Source organism: Struthio camelus, chromosome 21, assembly GCF_040807025.1.
Source record: "Struthio camelus isolate bStrCam1 chromosome 21, bStrCam1.hap1, whole genome shotgun sequence".
NCBI lineage: Eukaryota > Metazoa > Chordata > Aves > Struthioniformes > Struthionidae > Struthio > Struthio camelus.
Genome location: NC_090962.1, coordinates 2,875,494 through 2,900,347, shown reverse-complemented (window position 1 = coordinate 2,900,347; position 24,854 = coordinate 2,875,494). Strand labels below are relative to the sequence as shown.

Below are 24,854 nucleotides of genomic sequence, written 5' to 3'. Positions count from 1 at the left end.
TCATGTCTTTGTATGCCTACTTCAGTAATTCTAGATGTATTAAAGACAGAGGCTTTATTTTAATAGGTTGTTACTTGAAATTGACAAGAAAACTCTATTTTCTTTGTATGGGCTTGAACATAAAAGTTAAGAAAAATAGGACTGTGAAAGGGATGCGGATGTAAATTAGAGAATAATGTTTTTACTGTGCTTTCATCCAGTAACCTGGGCACTCTTGCATTAGATACTTACTAAATACAAATAATAATGGCTTAGTTGAAGCTATAAAACTTGTAAACATGAACAATGTCTGGATAAAAATATACCTAAGAAGGTGCTGTCTTACCCATTCACACCAGTGGAAAACTGCTTAGAGATCTCTGCATGAATGGATTTTAACAGTAAAGAAATGCTGAAAGCCTACTTGAACATTCTGAACTTCAGTTATATCTAATCCAGTACTAAATAAGGTAAACTGAAGAACTAAATCACTTAAGTTGTGGTTCCAACTCTTTTAGCCTGATTTTAAAAAATTATAGATCTTATATAATGTTGTGTTAACAAGAATTTTAGTTTTCATTGTAGTAAATATTTTAATGCAAGTGATTTGGTGGAGGGGAAGAGTATAAGATACAGGCATCAAAGAAGCCTTTCGGACTTGGTATTAATGATGCTACAGAAGCTCTTCCTCCCCCCCTCCCCTTTATTTCCTAAGTAAAAATGCTAGATCACCTTCAAAAGTATGGATCAAACTCCAGTTTTTCCTTCCCTTTCTGTAACATAATATTTCAAATTATAGTGTCCAAGACAACTTTCTCCTATCTTGTGTTCTGGACAACCTTGCAAAACACATACATAGCAATTGCTTCGTAGCTCAGGGAAGGACATATAACACATTATGTTCCCTGACATGTGTGTGCGGAGAAGATGAGGACCTCTCCACTTCTGTAATAGCATCCCTTACCTGAGTTTAGTGAGGATTTGAGTACTGCTGAACATAGGCCAAAGCTACATTATTGGGAATTTCCCAAATCACTTATGAAAATATCTAATAAATTTCATATCAAATATTCAGAGAATAAAATTCTCATCCCTCTGATTACAAAGTTATGATGCATTTAGAAAGATAATGACCCTTGTCCTAACATGTAATAAAATGTGTTTTGGGGCTCTCAGTTCTACTCTAAACACTATGAATAAGCACTGTGCAGTAATGAAGTGTCTTGAATTTAGGGCACTGGAAACAGTATTTACAAGTATCTGGGAGTATTTATCTATGGATTTTCATTTTACGTATATATACATACATACATATATATATATATAAAAAATACCCTCTACCACCTTAATTTCTTGGGGGACATGAGGGAGTTGTTTGAAAGAATTTTTAAATAATAAAGCATACATAGAACTTCTATTTTCTCCTGCAGTACATGCACACCTTTTGCATAGTATTTCTTTCTATGAAATATTTCAATAGACCTACAAGTTTTTATTAAGGAGAAAAAGCAAAATGAGATTGAATAATTCAGACTCATTCCCAAATTTGTGTCTCAACAAAGCCATTGTCTTGTCTTCCTATTTCCTTCTATACTGACTTTCACTGTTCTGTTGCTTCTAGCTACCATAAACTATATTCAAAACTCCCTTAATTCTCTTAAATCAACTCAAAAGATATTTGCCTTTTGATATTTGTTTTCATTTAATTTCCAGCACTGGGCATACTGCTGATGAAGGAATTCACGTTAGCCTGTACTGATAACAGCAATGATAGAAACGTTTTTGCTTTGAGTGGATATTAATATACAAGTAAACTCTGGCTTGTAAATTGAGTCAGGTTCTTAATGGTTCTTAGTGATAGGTTAATAAAATGCGTAGTCTCAAGTAAAAAGAGAATTGTATTCAAATTCTGTGATTTATTTCACAATTGATGTTACAGAATTCTTTTTTAGAAGCCAGAGGATCACTTACTTGTTGTAACTTCTCCACCAGGGGCCTGGGAGAATTCTACTCTAATCCTAGTTTAATCCCAGATTTATCTGTCTCAGTAGCATCACAATTGTATTAAACTACTACGTGCACAGTAATCTTTAATGAAAGGAAACTGTTCAGCTGTTGAATGTGATGTAGCAATGTTAAATTGTAAAAATCTTTGCTTACTGAAAGTGACGCTCAGGTTTGTCTGAGGTTCAAACTGTGGTTGTTCACCTGCATCACCCAACACGTATGCAAGCCAGGCAGATGACTAGCGTGGACATGGGACTTTTATTGCACTCAGTGATCTGACCAGTAACAATTGTAGTTTTTACACTTGATGTTAAGGCAATGTAGATTGTTTAAGAATGTATTTTTTGCTATATCTTGTTCTGAGTTTTCTAACTTTCTTTTTTGGTTTGACAGAAACATACCTCGTAATTTTGTGCATTATTATTTCATGATTGTGGGAGGGTTGTGTTTCCAATAATACAAGTGATGTGTTCATCTCAGTTCTCAAATAATTCTGTCAATTCCTGATTTGTTACTAATTGTTTAGGTATTTCCTTAAAGTATCAGTTGATTATCCTCTTTTGTTTAAGAGGTATTAAGTCAGCTCCTTGGACTTTGTCTCTTCATTTGATAGCTGAGGTAACTATCTTGCTTGTCCTGCTAGTAGGACACATTATAATTCTTCCACACAGGGTGACTCTCTATGGTACATCTTTGAGGCCTCATCCACTTTTTAAAATTATTATTATCAAATCTGTTAATCACAATTGAGCTGCCTTTAAAAGTTCAGTTTATTTATTGTTAAAATGTGTTACTTTAAATTTCTGTATTTTTGTGAATGTAGTTTTTGTTTGAGAGCCTGTGTTTTAAATAAATGTTTTTAGATCACTTTGTTTTTTAATTTTCTCATATATGCTGAATGCAACCTGTATTTTCAATGATTAAGCAATCTTGATTTTTCTAGTTATTTTCATGAGCTTTTTAACTTGGAGGCAAAGGAAGAGCGGAAAACATTAACAGGTGTGACTGAGTATGAAAGGGCATATATTGTACCAGTGCAGCAGAGGCTTTTTGAATGTGAGAGAATAGCTCTGTTCTTATTGGGTGCCAGTGTCTTAGTAAATCTGGTATATCACCTTGTAATGGCATGGAGCCGTTTTAACAGAGGGGCATGAATAAGAGCAACCAAGAGATAATGCATGAAAACTTAATATGTGTGTGGAGGGCAGATTTTCTATCCAAAAATCCTGAAGTGGCAGTCAGCTGATGGCTTCGAGTAGGTGAGGAACAGGATATCCAAACAGTATTCTAGCTGAGTTGCAATAAATGCCCCCTGGCAAGGCATCCCCTGCTGAACTGTATTACTGTGAATGTTTTTGGTGTTGCTAGATAAGTGTTACTATTCTGAGATACAGTTCTGTTTTCTTATTGCTTTTCTGCTAATGTTGTAGATGGTACCATGTTCTCTTTGTCATTATTGCTTTTTTAATTGTGCCTTTGTTAACATAAAGGTTCATCTGCCTTTATTCATAGTTAATTTAACATCTTTTGAAAGAGAAGTTGAGGGTGCTGTTGTTCCTCAAGCACTAATCAGTTTAAAATTACTTTTAATATATTTGATTTCAGAAGTACTGAATCACTTTATGTACCTTTCTGCCATGAATATTTTCTGATATAAATAATAATAGGACCTAGATCTATAATTTCTTAAATAGTAACAAAATGGGTTAGAAATGCAAAGCAACCTATGAAATGTTACTGAAAATGTGCTGTATGAATACAATTTAAAAAGGCAAAATGGACCACTTGCAGACCACACACCACTGAGAAGAGTCTGGCTCGGTCTTCTTTACAACCTCCCATCAGATATTTATAGACATCGGTAAGATCCCACACTCCCCACCCCAAGCCTTCTCTTTTCCAGACTAAACAATCCCAGCTCTCTCAGCTGCTCCTCATGTGAGAGATGCTCCAGTCCCTTAATCATGTTAGTGGCCTTTTGCTGGACTTGCTCCATCTCTCTTGTACTGGGCAGCCCAAAACTGGATGCAGTGCTCCAGGTGTGGCCTCTCCAGTGCTGCGCAGAAGGGGAAAAATCACCTCCCTTGACCTGCTGGCAGCACTCTTCCTAACGCAGCCCAGGATACCATTGGCCTTCTTGGCAATGAGGGTGCACTGCTGCCTCATGTTTGACTTCTTGTCTGTCAGGATTCCCGGGTCCTTCTCTGTAAAGCTGTTTTCCAGCTGGTCAGCCCCCAGCCTGTACTGGTGCACAGGGTCATTCCTCCCTAGGTGCAGGACTTTTCATTTACCTTTGTTGAACCTTTGTTCGTGAGGTTCTTCTCTGCATGTTTCTTCAGCCTGTTAGGGTCCCTACAAATTCCAGTGCAGCTGTCTGGAGTATCAGCTACTCCTCCCAATTATGTACTGTCTGCAAACTTGCTGAGGGTGTGCTCAGTCCCATCATCCAGGTTGTTAATCAAGAGGTTAAAGTATTGGCCTTGATATCGACCCCTGGGGCACACCTCTAGTGACTGATCTCCAGCTGGACTTTGGGTTGCTGCTCACAACCCTCTGAGCCTGGCAGTTCAGCCAGTTTTCAGTCCAGTTATCTAGCCTGTACTTCATCAGCTTGTCTATGAGGATGTTATGGGAGAGCATGTCAAAAGTCTTACTAAAGTCAGGGTAAACAACATCCCCACTGCTCTCCCCTCATTCCACCTCATCCCAGCTAGTCATACCATTGTAAAAGGTATCAAGTTGGTTAAGTGCAATTTTCCCTATGGAAACCCCATGCTGACTATGTATGTGACATCTGACTAATGCTGCTTAACAGACATCTACAACCACAGAGCTGTAGAACCTTGCTTTTGTTGGTTATTTCTGAACTCTGGACTTGATATTTATAAGCAATTCTCTAAGATTTTTTTTTTCCCTGTTTCATCTGAAGTATGGTCCCTAATTTCCAAATTATGTTTCCAAAGGAGCGTAACTTTCTTTGCAACTTGCTGTAGGTGACCCTGCTTGAGTAGGGGATTTGGACTAGATGATCTCTAAAGGGCCCTTCCAAACTCAACTGTTATGTGCTTCTGTGATTCAAAGGCTTTGACTTTTCTCATAAGTTCTGAGGCCATTCCTTGAATGGGGGAGACTTCAGCATATAGTTTAGTTCTTTCCTTTTTTCAAACGTCTCCTAGAAGAAATGAGTGCTTGGCAATCTTTAGATTGAGAATTAGTTGAAAATTAATACACTTTTCTGATACTTTTGTTTAAAGATGAAGTTTTAAATGTGTATCTGCAGTAGACTAGTTAATTTGGAACAAGCAGTGAAGGATAAACTTTTCAAAACACTCATTAGTTTGTTTTATGCAGTTTTTTGGTTTTTCCTCAAGTTTTTCTGCAGTTGTCTATAGAAGTTGAAAAATAGGGGAATATGGCAAATAGGGAATGTTTTGGAAGGATTTATTAAGTGTTTACAGGATTCCTTGTGTATTGCTGTTAATGTTGTAGTAGCACAACTTGACAATAGAGGGAAGTATTGCGTAGCAGGGGTAGTCATAGTTGTTCAGCGCTTCTATACAGAGGCAGTTGGTTGATTTTTATTTAACACACTTTAAATATTTTTTTTCCTTTGCAGTCTTAGCTTGAAACTTCTCTTTAGAAGAGCTTGAAAGTAGATAAAGTTCTTAAAATGCTTTGTTATTAGATTATTTGTGGTCTCTAATGAAAACTTACTATTATCTTTAGTGCCCAAAACATCTTTGGGGGTTCCTCTAAGCTTTGTCACCTACAAAAGGAGTATTCAAAAAACTTTGTTCATTTTTGCTGTTAGGTGAAGACTTAGCTTCAGCATTTAGTACAGAAAAAGATGATTTTCTTTAATTAGGGGGATTATATCTTTCATCCTCCAGACGGTTAAACTGGAGTTCCTTAAGTGAAATGAAAGGAACCCTTTCCTTTTATCCTAACGCATTCTTGAAACACATACCGAAAGATGTCTCAGATGGATTCAAAACTACCTTTTCCCCATCAGAAATATAGGGCTGAAATGCGTACTAGGATAAAGGCTTGTTCCCACATCAGACAGAATACTGACAGGAAATTATTTGTTCATCATTTCAAAAAAATGTGCTTATTGCCATTTTATTCCTCCTGTTTTCTTTGATTGTAAATTTCAAAATACAGCTCTAGTTATTTCATAGAGCTGAAGGATTGATTAGGATTTTTTGATGCTGATAATGCTTTAATAATAAGGTTAATGGCAAACAAAATATTTTATTAAGGGAGTTTTTTAGGAAGGATCTTCTCTTTCACTAGGGCATTCCTAGATGGATCGGATACATGTTTTACCCCATTTCTAGGTGTTATGCCCTCTTATACAACAGAAGCACTTCCATTGCTGTTTACTCATTGCAGTTTTGTTTAAACACTCTGAAGATGAGGCAGGTCCACATGTATTATATATGTGAACGTTTGATTGCCCGGTTAACAGAAATAACACAAATGTGCTGGCTCTTAGGACAGTTGACAGCTGTTTTCCTCATGCAGCTCTGTTTTTGACAATGCAATAATCTTAAGTCTGGAAGTTTGATAATTGCCAGTCATAATGCATTATTGATTTCATGTGGATTACAAAAATGAATACTAATATTGATATTCCTGAAAACTAGTTTCACATTATTCTGCAATATGAATTTGAGCTTCTTGATAAAGTACTGAATAATAATAGTACTTGTTATTTAAAGGTATCTTATTATCACTATTTTTTGTTTTACACATAGTCCCCTTTTTACAGAGAGGGAATAGGAGTTCATCTGCCTTAGGCCAGACACTGAATCAGTGGCAGTCTAGTGGGAGTTTCCTTTTTTTTTTTTAAAGCTACAGTAACTTAAGTATTTGCTAGATGACTGTCTCACAACAGTACACTATACAAAAAAAAAAACTGATTTAAACTTAACTTATTAATTAGGGAAGTGACTTGCTCCTTTATTTGCAGACTTTGCCAGCACAAGCTGCTCATTAATTTATCAGTCACTTAATATTCCTCATGTCAGTGATAAGCCAGCATTCAGAACACAGATGTATTAAGCTGTCTCCATATGGTGCTTTGTCTAGTGAATCAAATGAGCTATTTTGGGGGGGAAAAAAAAAAAATCTTTGTGAAAGGTTCTTCCTGCCTGCACCTCCCACCCTGGTAAAATGCCATCCTACAATGGTGAAATAGTGTATATGTGTATGGTATGTTTCAAAGTTGCATCAGTAAGAAGTGTATGTAATAATGGAGAGTACATAGTGTTTCACAAAGTAGTATTGAATTTTTTTGAAATTTCTGAATAAACGAATCTAAAAATTGGTTCGACTTTCCTGTAGTAACTACAGCTATGCTATTGTCTTTTTTCTGTATAATTCTAACTGTCTGAAATTCAGAAGTTCAGATGAAGAAGGAAAGTATAATTTGACTCCAATGCACTTGTCTGAGGCTGCCAATATGCTGAAGTGCTTTGTGATGACTTTTTCTCTCCCCCCTCCCACCCTTTTTTTTTTTTTTTTTTTTGAGGACAAAAAGTTGCCCCTTTAGGTCACTTGTTACTGATTTAAATCAGTAATATTCTAGTTCAGAAGACAGAGGTACTGGATCAGATTTTGCTATACCAAATGGTTGGAAAGAGGAGCATCATTCTCTTTCTTTTGTGATGTTAAAGTTGGTTTTAAAAGTAAATATTTTTCATTTTCCAAATTTGGTTTACATATGAAAAGTTATCTAGGAAGAGTAGGTTCTACTTTCAGAACATTTTATGTTGTTAAAATTGGTAAGCTTCAAATGTGTCTTTTAACATCTAAATGTGATGTTTACCACTTTTGTGGAACTTTTATAGCATACTCAGATATTCTTTTTTTCATCAGAAATAAATGTTTTTCTTAGAAGAATATTCATACTTTCCCTTTCTACAAAAGAATAGGTTGTAGAGAAAATACCTAATTAGACTTTAAATCTTTGATGATCTGTTTTCTGTATTTGCTTTACAGGTCAACAAGTGTTAGTTATTCTGAAGTATGTAACATTAATTTTGTATTCCATCTTACCAGAAGTTTGGGATGTACAATGTTATATATTTGATCATAATTTTGAATTATTTTTCCATTTGATTTTTTCCACTCCTGATAGTTATTTTACTTCAGTGTTTTTCTAATTATTTCTAATTATAATAAATTATGTTCTAATTATATCTTTGTATTTCCTCTTGTACACAAGAGGGTGTAGAGAGGAAAAACTTCTAGTGTTTCATGAATTTTCATGCAGGAATTCTCAATGTCAGCTATACTCCTCTGCCCTCAGATGAGTGCATTTTGTCTATCCTTATGGTAGTTCTTTGCTAAAGCAGTTAGTTGCTCTTTTCCTGTTTGTTATCTTCTAAAACTTCCCAAACTTCAAGTCAAAGCTTTGGAGTAGTTCTTGTGGTCTTAGTTTCTGTACTGAATAAATGCTGTCATTGTAATGCTCTAGTTCTTAGAGCACTTCTAAATGCAGAATTAGAGTAGATATCTGATCTGCCTCTCAGCGTCATGGTTACAGAGAATCTCCTGGCCTAAGAGTCCTCAGCTTGGAAATCTTAAGTAGGATTTGCCTCTCTCTCCATGCCTAAATCTATTCTAGTAATTAGATGAATGAATGCAAACTGTTTAAAAACAAAATATAGTTATTTGAAGAATGCATATTTTTTCATACATATTAAACTTCTAAAATACATTATCTTCTCCAGAATTAGTAAAGTATTTTGGTGTAGGAGAAGGCTGCATTTTTTTCTTCCTTTTTTTTTGAGCCGGCAATGGTTTCTTACCCTAGATGGAAGTTAGTTGCATTTGAGAAAGATGAATATAGTCTTTATTGTTTCTTGACATTTTATTACATAATTTTATTTTTATGTTAGGAAATGATTAAAAAATAAAACAGATCTCAAAGTTGTGATACACAGTAAGAAAGCCTGCTATGTTGGCATTTTGTTAAATGCTTAATGCGATCCTGCTTTGCTTTTTGGCTACAGCTTTAAATTAGAGAATCATTACTAATTTTGAATTTTCTAACTATTAACAGTTGCAATTTTGTAGTTCAAATGCATGCACGCACACACACACATTAGTAAGAATTATCTTAAATCTTGTATGTTTTCATGGCATCAGGTTACTATAGCAATTGTTCATTCAAGTTCCTTAAGAGTCCTTTAATAGTAGCCTTTAGACACAGAGGTGACTTCTCATTTTAAGGCCTTGATGTATGTGTGCCAGCTTGTCTGCTCTGAAAAACTTGAGCTGTAGCAGGTAATTATTTCTTTGTAAGAGAGAGATCTTTCCTTTCCAGACACTGCGTATGATGTGTTTAGGATTTGTCTACACGAGAGTCAAATGGTGAGAATCTAGCATAAGTGGATAGTCAAGGCTGTCTTTAACCTGCCTACATATTCCAGATGGCAGCTCTGATGGAGCAACGTGAACTTTTTCACGAGCAGTACCAGTCACCCAGGATCTTGCTGTATATGCTTAACGGTTGAAGGCTAAGCCTCTGAATTTTCTTAGAGAATTCACTACTGGGAGTAACCAGAGAGAAACTGCACCTGATGCATGCATCCTTTAAACAGTGTTTCACTGTCCACTGATTCTTCCAGACTGCTATTTTTATTAGCATCTATCTCATGAGATATACCTTTCATTTACACCCTTTGCTAGGTGTCCCAAAGTATCACCATTCACAAACATTTTGCTCTGAACCTACCTGAAGCTTTCAGGTAATCACCCTTGTTTCTTAGAAGGCTAGAATATGTCATGATATGTTTGAACTAAGTGGAACCATAGCAATGTAATACCCCACCCCCACCCCATACTTGATTCTTCAAATTATGTTATTTCCACCAATTAGTCAGTTTAATTCTAAATTATACTTGCAGGAGTTAACTTGTTCTTTAATTTTATATTTCATCTTGGTTTATTGTTGTTTATGAAATTAGTTATTCCCCTCAAATATTACATAGAAATTTAAAAAAGTGTATTAACTTGAAGCATTACGTGTAATTATAGAATGTGATAAGGGAGTAAATCACATATTTTGATATCTACAGCAGTATTAGTAGATCATTACATCAACTTGCTAGTATAAACTGCAAAGTTTTGAAAGGCTAGCTATTTAGTGGTTCTTTAATCTTTTGTTGAAGTTATAAACCAGTGGAACTGGTTCCGAATACGAACTGGATGAGAATTTCTAAAGATTTAAATACTCCCATTTCATTTTGTAGCTTTTGATCTGTCTTTAAAAATAAATTTCAATGCTAATGTAATTACTGTACTCATGGATGCTGCAGTTTACTTGAAACTGAAAATGAGGACACTGGTTGAACACTTCTGTAATGACTATAATGCTTACTCTTAAATAAAAACCTGTAATAGTGCAAAATTTATATGTTGAAAAACAAAAGCAACACCAGATGAAGAGCAAACGATGCACAAGTACATGCAGACTTTAAAAGCTACAGATTAAACTACTGCAGACTCTGTAGTCACGTTAATGGCTTTATAGATACCTTTCTGTTAGGGTGGGAAAACAAGAATGCAAGTTTTTCATCAGTGATTAGCTGGATAATCATTTAGGAAGTTACATTCAGTGACATTTCAGAAAAAAATCTCTCTTTCTAAAGAAACTACTACATTTTTTTCTCTTCCCTTAGTAGATTAGGCATGTGTTTAGACACTTGTAATATTTATGATGTAGGTCAGACCGTGTATAGTCCATAAAAATATCCATTGACGGCCAGACATGGCTTATGTAATATTGTCTTGTTGCTTAATTTAAAATATGTGGTTAGAATTGTGTCTTTGGTTTGTGAGGCCACTCAACGCAGTGTCATAATTCATAGATCCAAAGTATGAAAAGCTAGAGTCATTTGCCCTTGATTTTTCTCATCCAATTCACAGAATGTGTTTTATCTTGAGATGGTTAATTCGTTGAAAAAAGGTTGTGTAAATTAAGTTTGGATGCTGTCAGAGCATAAAACAAATTTTGGATGCTTTGCAAGAATGTCTGTTCGGATACATTCTTTGCACTTAACTTACATTCATCCTTCTTCTTTGTCCCATATTAGAAAATTTGGACTACAGAATTTGCTGTAGTTCTTCATCTTATGAATATGCCAGTCCAACATCTTGCCTTCAGCAAAACTTTCAAACCAGCGTGTCCTCTGAGTAGTTGTTGAACTACTTTTGGGATCAGTAATGTAGCAGTGCCAATGTTAACAAAACTGTAGCCACTTGAACTGGTTCTTCTGACTCTTGCCGAATAGTAGGGATCCAGAAGGTGGGAAAAATAGGAAATGAAGATTAAATTCCTAGTAGCGTGCTAGTGTTTTCTGCTTCTTTTTTTAATCATGTGCAATGACTAAGCCAAATTGTTGATAGAAATGGATCCAAGAAGGCCATTTGAATCTTTGTTTAGTAAGGCACTTGCCAGAAAACTGAAGGAAGCAATTGTCCAGCTTTTAAAACTGTCTGAACATATTCATTGCTAAAGTTTCGACCATGAGCTTTGGACCTGTATAATAAAGCAAGTCCATACAAGTTTGCACTGCTCTTTAACACTTTTCAAAATTAAATATTTTTTGAACCTACCCTATGGCATGAAAGAAGAATGTCATAAATATTGGTTCATTTGCAATACATGTGAAGCTGATAAAGGCTCCGAAAGTTTGTAGAACAAAATTTTTGATATTGATAAGTTGTTAGTGTTGCTTACCTGCTGGCAACCTATAGCAAGGACAGTGTCCTCCTTGATGTATTTGTCTCCTGAAGGAAAGTCTCAGAGAGCAAATGCTAAAAACCTGATTCTTTGTTGGTATGAAACCTTTCTGTGGTTATATGAATGCCTTTTTCTGATCTTCTTCCAGGTTGTAGTGAAGCTGCAAGTTTGATGGCCTATCTTATGTAGAGTTAGCCTTCAGGTTTTTTTCTGTTGTATGTGGCCAACACAATTGCTTAGTGTATCAAGTCTCTTGCTGTAACGACTTGGATAAGCTGGCAAAAAAATTAACCCTAATCTACAGTTATGAATGGAGGGTTTAAGGAAACAGTCAGAGACAAGAGTACAATGAATATTGTGTTTTTATGATCCAAATTCACAGCTTACTGAATCTATAGCTGCTTTGATGCTTTTGGGGATTTGAATTGACAGCAAATACTGAAAGTGTAGTTGGACTAAAAGGTTTTGGGGTTTGCACCTTTCTGTTACTGAACTCAATAGATCTCAAGTGGTTATCTAAAAGAAGTCTGCTGGAAGATCTGATCTAGAGCGGGATATGACTTCAGTAATTCTTCTTTTTGAATTGTGGTAATGGCTAATGTCTTAATGGTCGCATAAAGCGTCAGGTAACAGGAAAACATGCTCACTTGTAACACTTATGTTTTTGTCTTCAGTCATTCTTTCAATCTGTTCCCTCATCTTCAAATGCTTTCTCTTCATTATTCTCTTTTCTTTTGGTGGAATGTGTCCATCTGACAATTACAAATGCTTACTGCTTGCTTTTTTAAAAGGATTAAGTTTCTTGTTAATCACTGTCAGTGAAGTTCATTTTTCTGAGCATTTTTTAGGCAAAAACTGCAATAATTCTGCTAAGTTCTCATGTAAATTTTCATTGCACTTAGTGAAGTAGTTTTTTTTTTTGTTTGTATTTTACAGATTTTGAAGAGCTTTTGTAGTCAAGTAAATGTGTCAAGTGAAACACCTCTATTCTAGCAACTGTGTTTGCCACCTCTGTGGCACGTGGTCTTTCCGCTTTTTTGAGAAGATCCCCCTGCTCCCCAAAGTGAACACTTTATTAAATGAAGTGCAATGTCTGTTTCAAATTCTTGTAAAGCAAACATTTGCACGTGTGAATAAAATTACATGTGAATGTTTGCAGAGTTGGGGCTGAAGCTTGTGGAGTAACAGAAATTTTAGTATTTTTATGTGCCTTACTATTGAAGAATGGCAGTAGAATATTTAAAATCAGACCCACTATGTTCAGTGTTTGCACACTGCATGTCAGTAGCATATGATTTTTGGCTTGCTCAAGCTTAAGTTGAAGTAATATTTATACTAAGCAAAAGTACTTGTTGAATTATATTTTGACCATAAATATGTGAAGAAAGGAATGACTCTTGATAAGGTGTGAATATTTAAAACTAGTATTATGTGATATTTGAAAACCAGAAACATGAATGCTAAACACGAATACTAAAGATTGTTTTGTGTTATTTTCTGAGATTATAATTCCCAGGTTTTACACCTTGACATAACATAGCAATGTTTATAAGTCAAGTCTGTCAAAGAGTTTAGATTAAGGATGTTCTCTGCTACCTGTTTTAAGTTGCTTTATAAACAGTATACTTTTTTAAAGACTTTCAATTAAAACTTTATTTGGAAATGTAATTGATTGTGCTACTGAAGATAGCTTTTATATAAAAATCTAAATAAGAAATCTTAACTTTTCACTTTTTTAATAATAGGATATTATAGCACCAACAAAAACACTTTTCAAGATATTTTTCCACAAAATGTTTAAGGGTATATGCTATACTTGTCTGGTCTGATGTTTTTAATAGTCTGACGATAGTGTTTCATGTTAAAAATACTCTGTTGCTGTCTAAAATATGCTTCATAACTTTACAAGTTCTCAAATTGTGCTATTATTTAAATCTAATTATACCTGTTAACAGACTCAAATTTTAATTTCTTTATCTTTGAAAATCATGCAAAATCTTCAGGTGTTCTGTTTTTTGCTTTTTGGGGGGTTACTTTTTTGTTTTAGGGTATTTTGTGGTTGGAGAGAGGTTGTGGGGGTTTTTTTCTGTGTATGGGGGTGTGGTTGGTTTTTTGTTTGGGGGTGTTTTCTTTGTTTGGGTTGGAGGGGGAGGCCTTGATGGCAGGAGCATACTGCAAATTTTAACATGGCTGCTGACTTTTCTGCTTAGTTCATCCCCCTGTTTTTTCCCTGTCTTCTCTGCTTTACCCGGTATCCACTAACATTGCCAGCTATAGAAAGCACCTGATCCTGTTTGTAGCAGGTGATGGCTGTGTTCTTTACAGCTGCATGTAGTTCTGAACTGTACTAGTGTTCTACATCACATTTTTCAGCACTTAATACTGAATATCCAATCTCTAATTAGTGTTATAAACAAAAATTGTGCATATGTTTGTGCAAAGCAACAACAAAAGTAAATTTGCAATAGGTGGTAGGTATTGTCTTGTATGGCCTCTTGAAATCTGTCCTTAATGGCTTAAACATGGTTTCTTGTTGTCGTGTCTAGGAAAGATTAGAAATAATTGCAGAAACACAGTTGAACTGTTTCCATAGCCAAAGTAGTATTTTGGTAGTGTTTTCTAGACTAGATAAAAACTAGGTTCTTATTTGTAATACCTTTAATAGGGCATACTTAAAACATTATTAGCATCTAATATCCCGTACGTGTTTATACGTTAGTTTGACATAGCAAGATAAGAATCTTAGGTTTTATTAGAGGAAGCTGTTTCTTTAACTGTTATCTGTCTCTTTCACCTGAGCTTGAACTAGCAAACAGCAAAGAAACTGTAACAAGATTATGATCATGTGAGAAAGAGACAAGGACAGAGAAAAAGGAGAGGCAGTGGTGAAAGCACATCTTCCAGAATCTGTCATTTAAGGCTACCTTAAAAAAAAAAAAAAAAAAGGGGGGGAGGGGAAAAACCCTCAGCAAGGACTTTAGCTGAGTGTTGACATTTAGAAAAACAAGATTGCTTTAAGCCACAACTTGCCTGACGTAATGTATCTGGTTTTGCTGTGCTACCATGCTGCTTCTTTACACCTTTTTAATTTTTTCCTTAGAATCAATCTATCGACGTGGAGCCAGAAGATGGAGGAAGCTGTACCGAGTCAATGGGCATTTGTTTCAAGCCAAACGTTTTAACAGAGTGAGTACTGTTGCATAAAATGATGGGTTTTGGTAATGTTCTGCAGTTGTTTTCTCAGTCCATGCTTTTTGTGCATTTAGAGTGGTGAAAATAAAGGAAAAACAAGATGCTTGTTAGTGTGACTTCTTGGTCTGTGCAGTATTATTCAGGGCATAACAGTTAGGAAAAAGTCACAAGTCTTTGAATCTGGGGTGGAGTTAATAACATATGATTGGTTGAATTTTTTTAAGCTTCTAAGAACTATTTTTGTGAATATTTAAATTGATACATTCTTCGATCAGCTTTTTTTCTCTCTACCCTTTGTCATTTTGATTGCTTTTTGGCATAATTTTTACCTTCAGTATTTTTTCTTATTTATTCTTTAAGATTAGAGCTCTTGATGTTAATTTTAACTCTTTTGAAGCCAAGGTAGTGTATAATCCAAGGAGAAAATTTGGTGTTGAACAAAAATACAACTACATTAAGAATCTGACTTAATTCATATAAGCAAGAGAATGCCCCTTTAAGATCGAGGCTCCTCCTTCACATATTCTGTTATGCCAAAGTATTGCAGCATATATACAAATACAATATATATGTTTGGGAAATCCATACAAAATTGAGTAAAGTGAAGTGAGCTGATTTTCTTGATTCAGCAGTGACCTTTATTTTATGAAGTCTTAACTACTGTTTGGATATGGATATGTGTTTTTTTTTTTTTTCTAATGCTGCCCTCCCCAAAATTGCCTTAAAAGAAGGAAAGAAAGGCCACTTAACTCAGCATCTTCTCACTGGATATGAAAAAATAGTCGTATATCTGAATTATAACATGCGTTGGTACACTGTATATTGTATCATACAAACTCAATTTTTTAAATTCATTGTATGAAATGTATTTCATTCTTTATGAAGTATGATTTGGTACATTGTTAAAACATAATGTTCTGAAATGTTGTGAATACATACTGCATATTAATAATTCAGAATATTACTAATATTTGTGTAATTATTCATGGAAATTAGGCCTATAGTGAACTTATATTTGAAAATTTCAGACTCATTAGCATATTTATTTACCAGGAAATCTAAACAATACTATTTTGTTACAAATGTGTGTATGCAAATGAAATCATATAAAGCCATGACACAAACCAAATCCTGAAGCTGCTAATAAAGTTGAAATGAACTGTAAAATGTGACATTAAAATGTAAATATTACTAATAAATTATGTGCATGTATAAATGAATTAGGAATTTTTATAATGATTGGATTGTTAAGACTGGGGTATTACCTAATGAATTCATTCCTTTTCCAAAATAACTTTCTGAAACTTGTTCAGATAATTCAGATAAATGAGCACATGCAAGAATCTAAGCTTTAGTATCCTTTAAAAAAAAAAAACACACAATGTAAAGATTAACTATTTTTATTTCTGTGCTTGTAAGCATTTGTGAGGTATAAGAAGGGCATCTGAAATACTCATGGAATTTTACAGCTGCCTCTGGGTCCTTTTATTCTTGCTCGCCTGCATCTGACTGAAGTAAATCCTGTTTTCATGCATGTCATCTCCAGAGCCAGAGACACTTTCTTTAGTCTTAGTATTATTGTTGCCAAACCTGTGCAAGAATGCTGAACGTAATCTGGTGGACTAGGAGCTTTGAAAAAAGAGGCTATAGATGTCCAAGGCTTCCTCCTTAGGCAGTATGGTTTTGTCCTGGACAGTACAGTTTGAATTTTTCCTGATAAAAGACTCTCTGTACTGATGAACGGGAGTAGTTCATCCTTTGTTTTCTGTAATTCTCAAAAATATGAGAAAGTCTATATGGGGAGGAGAGAAAAACATATGTACATTTTATCATCCATTCTGTGATCATTATTGCTATTTCTACTACTAGTATGGATTCATACTAGCTTAACTGTTTTGGGTAGGGCGCTCTGATTCATTAATCTGAGGATGTGAATAACCACACTCTAACTTGCAGTTGGCTGGGAGGAATAGACTGTCACTGTTTTGTGGCTTTGGGAGAGTTGCAGTAGAGTTCTGTCTAAGCTTGAAATGGTGGATGAATGCAGGACTGCATGTGCAGCTTGCAGAATGATAGGTATTGTCTTTATTCTGTAATTATTGCAGAAAGGGAATAGAGAGTAAGTTGCCTGTTGGTGAACTGTGCAGTGTTTAGGGAGATAATTGAGGCTAGATGACTTCCTGGCATATAAGAATCTCAGGTTGCTATTGTGCAGACTGGGTAAAGTAGACAAAATGACCACAGTACATATGCATTATAAAAAATATTTAAAGAACCTTTTCAAAATCAGCAGTAGAATGTCTGACTTCTTCATGGATCTTCATCTCAATTCAAATTACTTAGATACTGTTTTGTTGTATGCAATAAAAAAGGCCATATATTTCTGATAATAAATAATGGAGCATGCAAAGTTTTTTTTGTCAGAAATGATAGATAATTTTTTAATTAAAGTTTTTTTGATATTTGTATTGTTTTGCAAAATTCCTACTGGTGTTGTATTACTGTTACAGTATATAGGTACAGAGTATTCATATTGTAACTCGATCTTGTAGAGACTTGTAACATTTAGTGCCAGTGTTCTCCAAAGTAGTCAGTTGGGATTCTTTTTATGCATATTGGTGTGGTACAAATTTCTGTTGGTTGTGTTTGGGCGATGCCTGTTTATACCTGAAGTTAAAAATATGCTCATCCTTGTAAGAATGTCATGCAGATGTGAAGCTGTGATGAATTCTTCATGCTTGAAATCTTTGTTTTCTTAATATTCAGTTAAATAAGGAGTGCATTTAGCTAAATTTTAAGTGTGAAGTGTAATCTTCAGTTATTGAAAAACCCTGGATATTTTACAAGAAGACATGTTGATCAATTTTATTATTGAATACTTACTAGGAGGTGGGTAGGATAGGTTCTTTCTGCTAGATAACTACCAGCCTATGGAAAGAAACAGGTAATTGATAATATGCATTCTGGCTTTTAGAGAGCATACTGTGGCCAATGCAGTGAAAGGATATGGGGTCTCGGAAGGCAAGGCTACAAGTGTATCAACTGCAAACTGTTGGTCCATAAGCGTTGTCATATACTTGTTCCACTGACCTGCAAAAGGCATATGGTAAGTTTGCATTCTGTATAAAGCTAAGGTATCTTATTGTGTCCTGTTTTGTGATTGCCAGACATGCATCCCAAGGAATAAACACTGTATGGGTGTGGATCATAACATTGGTAACGCTTGGTATTTTAGTTCAGGTTTCCAAAATGTCTGTGAAGGACAGGCCTTTGGATTGTCAGCAGTTGGAGACAAAGTGAGGAAACAAAGTTTGTGATGTAGCTTAAGTGCTAGCAAGCTTGAGTTTGAATTTTCCAGAAGAAATACTGCATTTTACACATAGATAAGGAGTTACCATTGAGAGCCTTAGCGTTTGTTCCTTTTACGTTGCAGAAATAAGAACAAAGGCACTTGTGTCTTTTGTGCCACTGGTTGCAAAAGGACTTCTTGCTGCTTTCATGTTTTTTGCCATCTCAGTCTCTCCAATGCTATTCTCTTCCTCTCCATCATTTCCCTCATATATTCCAGCTGCAACTCTGGTATCTTTCCTAGGCTTTAAATATTAATCAATGTTCCTAAATTTTAGCCCTTCCTCAACAGTATCCCAACAGTTGCTGCATCATCCCTTTTCTAACTAGAAGCTAAAAACATTATTTCTCTTTACTGGTGTTGCATATGGCTTGTCTTGACATTGCTAGGTTTTTTGCTGTTTTATTTCTACATGTTGTTACATCTGCTTGAATAATACTACACGTCTTGTCATGTGTTGTGGTTGAGACCTGGGTCCAAACATACTATAGTAATATTTATTATTGTGACCGTTATCAATATATGCAGTACCTTTGCATAATGAGTCGATTACAATTAATGTTTTTAAACAAGAAAGGAATATGCCAGAGCTTTAAATTGAGCATGTAACATCACCCTGAAGTATGTTTACTTGGTGGCAATTATGTGAGACAAAATGGGAAGTCTTCAAGTTTATAGAGATTTTATAATACATTACAAAAGATTAATATTCTGAAATACTTTCTACAAACTCCATTTTTCTTTCTGGAAGCTACAAATACAAGATTCTCATCATGCTGTATTTGTATGGCAAGGCATACCTGTTTGAAAGGGACTACCTTAACAGATAATTTTTTTTTCTGTGTAACTTATGTATTTTGCAAGGATTCGGCCATGCCTTCCCAGGAGCCTCAGTTAGATGATAAAAATGATGAAGGTGATGTCCCCTCAGAAGAAACTGATGGAAGTGAGTATTTTTCCTGTTAGGATATAATTAATGTGCTTCATTAATCAGGTAAGAGTATTGATATGGTAGCATGGTGTTAGGTAGTTGTCCAAAAATCTATGAAAATGTAAGTTGTATAAAACGTAGCGTTTGTGAAGTGGGTAACTTTGCCTCCTATTACATACTTGGATAACTAAGCTCAGGGGATGAGATGTTTAACCTTGAGATTAGGGTTTATGGTTGCTTTTTTGTGTTCAGTAAGATAAGAGTTAAACTCAGCTGGGCTGCACGAATAAGGCTCTCTTTATATTAACAAGTAATGTGGTATGATGGATTGAGTCTGTAGAACCAAACAGTTGGTATAGGGGGAGGCATTTTCTGTTTTACCTTCATTTTTGGTAGTTTAATTTCGGCTATCGCTAATTTAGTCCCATGGACTAAATACCCATTAAAGACTGAAGTACAGTAAGTGTACTTCTGAAATACATCATCTCGTTCAATTTCATCCTAAATTCATATGCTCTGAAACCATTCTGTAACGTGAACTAAAGCATACAGCAGCTGGCAGCAACAGGAAATTTTCCTTTTCAAACAAACAAAAAATTGAGCTTCAGATCCAAACTGTAATGCCAATGTAAGGGCACCTTAAAACTTTAAATATTTAACTTAATTTTGTGGGATTTGGGATTTTTTTTTCTAGATTAATATTTTTGATGCAGAATCACAGAATGGTTGAGGTTGGAAGGGACCTATAGAGGTCACCTAGTCCAACCCCCCTGCTCAAGCAGGATCACCCCTAGAGCACGTTGCCTAGGGCCCTGTCCAGACAGCTTTGGAATACCTCCAAAGCTGGAGACTCCCCAGGCTCTCTGGGCAACCTGCTCCAGTGCCCACTCACCCTCACAGGGAAAAAAGTTTCTCCTCATGTTCAGATGGAACTTCCTGTGTTTCAGTTGGTGCCTGCTGCCTCTCGTCCTATCCCTGGGCACCATGGAGAAGAGTCTGGCCCCATCCTCTTGACACCCTCCCGTCAGCTACTTATATACACTGATCAGAGTCCCCCTTCAGCCTTCTCTTCTCCAGGCTGAAGAGTCCCAGCTCTCTCAGCCTTTCCTCCTGAGAGAGATGCTCCAGTCCCTTACTCATGTTAGTGGCCCTTTGCTGGACTTGCTCCAGTAGCTCCACGTCTCTCTTGTATTGGGCAGCCCAGAACTGGACACAGTACTCCAGGTGTGGCCTCAGCTGGCAATGCTCTTCCTAATGCAACCCAGGATACCACTGGCCGCCTTGGCCACGAGGGCGCGTTGCTGGCTCATGGTCAGCTTGTCTGCCACGACTCCCAGGTCCTTCCCTGCAGAGCTGCTTTCCAGCAGGTCAGCGCCCAGCCTGCACTGGTGCATGGAGTTATGCCTCCCTGGGTGCAGGACCCTGCACTCCCCTCTGAACGGCAGCACAGCCCTGTGGTGCGTCAGACGCTCCTCCCAGTTTTGTATCAGCAGCAAACTCGTTGAGGATGCGCTCTGTCCCTTCACTCAGGTCACTGATGAACAAGTTGAACAGTACTGGACCCAGTATGGACTCCAGGCATACTGCGCTAGCTGCAGGCCTCCAGCTCGACTTTGTGCCACTGATCACAGCCCTCCGAGCTCTGCCGTTCAGCCAGTTTTCAGTCTGCCTCACTGTCCGCTCGTCTAGCCCGCGCTTCCTGAGCTTGCCCGTGAGGATGTGATGGGAGACAGTGTCGAAAGCCTTACTGAAGTCAAGGAAGGCAACATCCACCGCTCTCCCCTCATCTACCCAGCCAGGCATCCCATTGTAGAAGGCTCTCAGGTTGGTCAAGCATGATTTTCCCCTTGGTGAATCCGTGCTGACTACGCCTGATCACCTTCTTATCCCTCACATGGTTAGAGGTGGCATCCAGGATGAGCTGTTCCATCACCTTTCCAGGGATCGAGGTGAGGCTGAGGGGCCGGCAGTTCCCTAGGTCCTCCTCCTTGCAGACTGGAGTGAGATTAGCTTTCTTGCCGTCCTCAGGCACCTCTCTTGTTCTCCATGTCCTTTCTAAGATGATGGAGAGTGGCTTAGCAGTGACGTCCGCTAGCTCTCCCAGCACTCGTGGGTGCATCCCATCAGGGCCCGTGGACTTGTGAATGTCAAGTTTGCCTAAATGATCTCTAACCTGATCCTCCTTGACCAAGGGAAAGGCTTCCTTTCTTCAGACTTTCTCCCTGATCTCCAGGGTCCGGGGTTCCTGAGGACTGGTCTAAGCAGTAAGCAGCCTTGATTTAAGGGTCCATTTACCATACCTGGTCCTCCTTTGCCAAAGTGACTCTCTGGCCCTTATCTGATGCTGTTGTGAGCTCAAAGGTTCATTGATGAATTTCAAAAGGCCTTTCTTTCTCAGAGTTGATTCTCTCTGCAGTACCCTTAGGAGCTGCTCTCAAGATTAGGAGAGTAAAGTGGAAAAATTTGACCAAGCAAAGCAAACTGTTAAGCCTAAGCTGTTAAATTATCTTTGTTTATCATTTTTTTAAAATGGCTTTTAATGAAGGCTTTAACAATTATACTACTTCTATTTACTTGCTGTATTTTGCAGTTCCTTACCTGCCTTCAAACCGGAAACATGACAACATTAAAGATGACTCTGAGGTATGTTTAAAACACACGTGATTGTAATTCACACTTGCACATACTCTCAATCATACAACTTCTATAAAATAGCTAATTATTTGTCCTGTATTTTTTCTGCTACCATATAAATAAGAAATCTGTGTTTCTCTTCTGGAAAATTAATATATTTTCAACATTTTAATCGAATTTTTCAGATTTCTTCTGGACACAAACAGCTCTTACTATCCTAATCATGATGCGAAAATCCTTTTTTTTTTTTCTCCATTCATGTTAGAGCAGTGATTTTTATCAAGACGGTTTGAGTGTATTGGCCCCTTCAGCGTAGTGGCTTTGACGTTTTGTCCCATCTGCCCTTTCTAATGGGAGGTATTTCCTTATCACCCTCTGGCTAACATCATGAAAGTTGGCCCAGTCTGATAATACATTAACTATCCAGCTCTCTTTGAGATGTTTCATATAAATAATACGTTGTCAATTATAGAAAGCTGATGTGGAAAGAAACATAGAACTGTGTACTTCTATTCTGGTTTTGGCCCTTTTGTAGAGGGTCTGACACACTAAGTATGTTATTCCCTTGAAGCAGTTTGAAAAATCCCAGCACGCTTTAAATAACTCTAAAGAACTTAAAAAGAATTACTTTTTAAGTGCTTCTGGCATATTTAAAATAATAGAATGCACTCAGAGCACTAGCAGTTTGTTTTCCCATTTCCAGCAAGCCTGCACCTTCTTTTCTCTACCTCTTCTACAATCCTTGTCACTATCATTCATTCACACTTCAGTAGTTCCTGCTGTTGGGCAAGTGACTGCCTTATTTTCAGGCACACGTCTTTAGGTTTTGTCTCAAATACAGAGACAGAAAGGTATAAATTTGAAACACACTGGTGAATTTTAGTTACTGTCTGGAATTACTGAATTCTATGATAGTAGTGCTCAGATGGGTAGTGCTCACATTTAAATTTTGAGTCTTGACTTTGTTCAGCCGTCCTGAATTGCACTGCTCTGATTTTACTTTGTCCTTTTGAGCTTTAGTAAATTTAAGGTATCCTGCAGAGAGGACATGGCATTCTGGGAGCTTTGACTACATCTTTAAGCTCAGAGCAATCTCTTCTAATAGCAGTCAATCCTAGATCAAGATTCTTTATTTAAACACTTTCCATAGTTAGCAGAATGTTGATCTGACTACAAATACTAGTAGTATGAGGTCAGATAAAAATAGGCCATAGAAGTATGTCAAAGCATTGTATACATTGGTAAAGCATGGATTGTCAAAATGCATGCAGTACTTTGTCTAGTTTAGCTGCTTGATCTTCAGTCTTAAATTCAGACAAGCCTAGACATATGTTCTTGTTCCAAAAATAGATAAAAGTAAGTTTTATCTTGGAAAATAAAAAATAAATTTAAAAATCCACTTTTTCATAGTGGAATATTTTGTGCAAAGTCTTATGTTCGAGAAACCACCCTGTGCTTCTGCATGTTGCCAGGCAGCTGTTAGCAATCTTCATGTTTGTTAAAACTCTAGTGAATTTGATGCAAATAGGAGTTGCATAAACTCAAACCAAGGCAGGTATATTCATCGGGAAATTATTTCCATGTCTTCTCTTTGGATAGCCTTTATAAATTTGTTCTGCAACATCCATCAGAATATTAAAGACAGAATTTTCATGGAGTGAACTGTAATTCTACATGGCTTACGATTTGAGAATTTGAATGAAACCTCATTTCTTTAGGCATTGTCTTTCCCTTTCTAGTAGGGAATATTTAATCATTCCTTAAACTACTGCCTTGAAAACACAGCATTTCCTAATAAAAGCAGAAATAATACCAGTAAGAAATTTATTTAAGTGTTATAGTCTGCTATTTATGTCTGTGCGCCGGTGACAATGGCATGAAAACTCAGCAAATCTTGTCCAGTGATTGAAGACCTCTTTGCTATAATGGTTATTTGTTATGAAAGTGTCTTTTGTCTGTAGTATCTATTTATTTCTTTTTATACAGGATATCAAACCAGTCATTGATGGAATGGATGGAATTAAAATTTCTCAGGGGCTTGGACTACAGGACTTTGACTTAATCAGAGTTATTGGGCGTGGAAGCTATGCCAAAGTTCTTTTAGTTCGGTTAAAAAAGAATGATCAAATTTATGCCATGAAAGTAGTGAAAAAGGAATTGGTTCATGATGATGAGGTAAAAGTCTGTGTTAATCATAATCTATTCCATATCGTAAAAGCGTGGTATTGTTTAACAAAAAGCATTCAACTAAGAGCAACTAAGGTTTCAGACAGCGTTTTCTATAGTAGAAGTTTTACTGACTTGTGAACTAATTTTTCATCAACTGAGTGTGAAGTGTAGCACTGAGATTAAATCTGAGAAATGTCCATTATTTTAATAACATCTAATAAGTATTAATGAAGACTTAGTAGAACACACATGAAAAATAATATTCTTAGATGTGCTAATCTGTTAGTGATGGGAAAAATAGGGAGGAATTTGGGCACTTAATTTTGAACGAAAACAAAGATGTTGTTTTCTAGGGCAGATGGATTAATCAACAAAGTACTGTTTCTCTCCTTTAGAATAGGAGCTGAAACTGTTCTTAGTATTTAAGAACACAGCTTCATATAATAATAATACACAAAATAGAATTTTTGTACATAGAGGTTAGTTTTCAGTACATGCTTGGAAACGCGGAAATATGTTTATGTAAATATTTAAATCACAACTATATATAAATAGATATTTAAATCACAATTATAAAGCTCATGTACAAGTGATACAATACTCTGGTTTGTTTTTTCCATGTGTTTAAAATATTATGCTACTGTTATTTAAAGTTTTTATAATATGGGATCTCAAATGCATAAGTTGGTGGGGGGGGGGGGGGGGAGGCAAAAACAGAAAGCCTGGAAAAAACTTTCTCTATCTTTTTGCTGTAATATTCAGACCTCCTGAGAGGACTAGATTGGTTCATTACACTTATGAAAATAGTAGAAAGGAAATAGAGAAGTTGCAGCAGA

General features: G+C 36.3%; 1 protein-coding gene across 8 annotated transcripts in view; it reads left to right on the top strand.

Moving 5' to 3' along the window:
• Window positions 1-24,854, top strand: part of PRKCZ (protein kinase C zeta) — a 78,282-nt gene that overhangs the window by 24,365 nt on the left and 29,063 nt on the right. For all 8 annotated transcript variants that reach the window (XR_011135776.1, XM_068915975.1, XM_068915974.1 and 5 more), the window contains 5 exons: window positions 14,844-14,929; window positions 17,910-18,041; window positions 19,149-19,230; window positions 21,806-21,858; window positions 23,836-24,024. Coding sequence is in view for 7 of the 8 variants with exons in the window: in XM_068915975.1 (XP_068772076.1) it covers window positions 14,844-14,929; window positions 17,910-18,041; window positions 19,149-19,230; window positions 21,806-21,858; window positions 23,836-24,024 (542 nt within the window). In the remaining variant the exon portion in view is untranslated. The remainder of the gene's footprint in view (window positions 1-14,843; window positions 14,930-17,909; window positions 18,042-19,148; window positions 19,231-21,805; window positions 21,859-23,835; window positions 24,025-24,854) is intronic.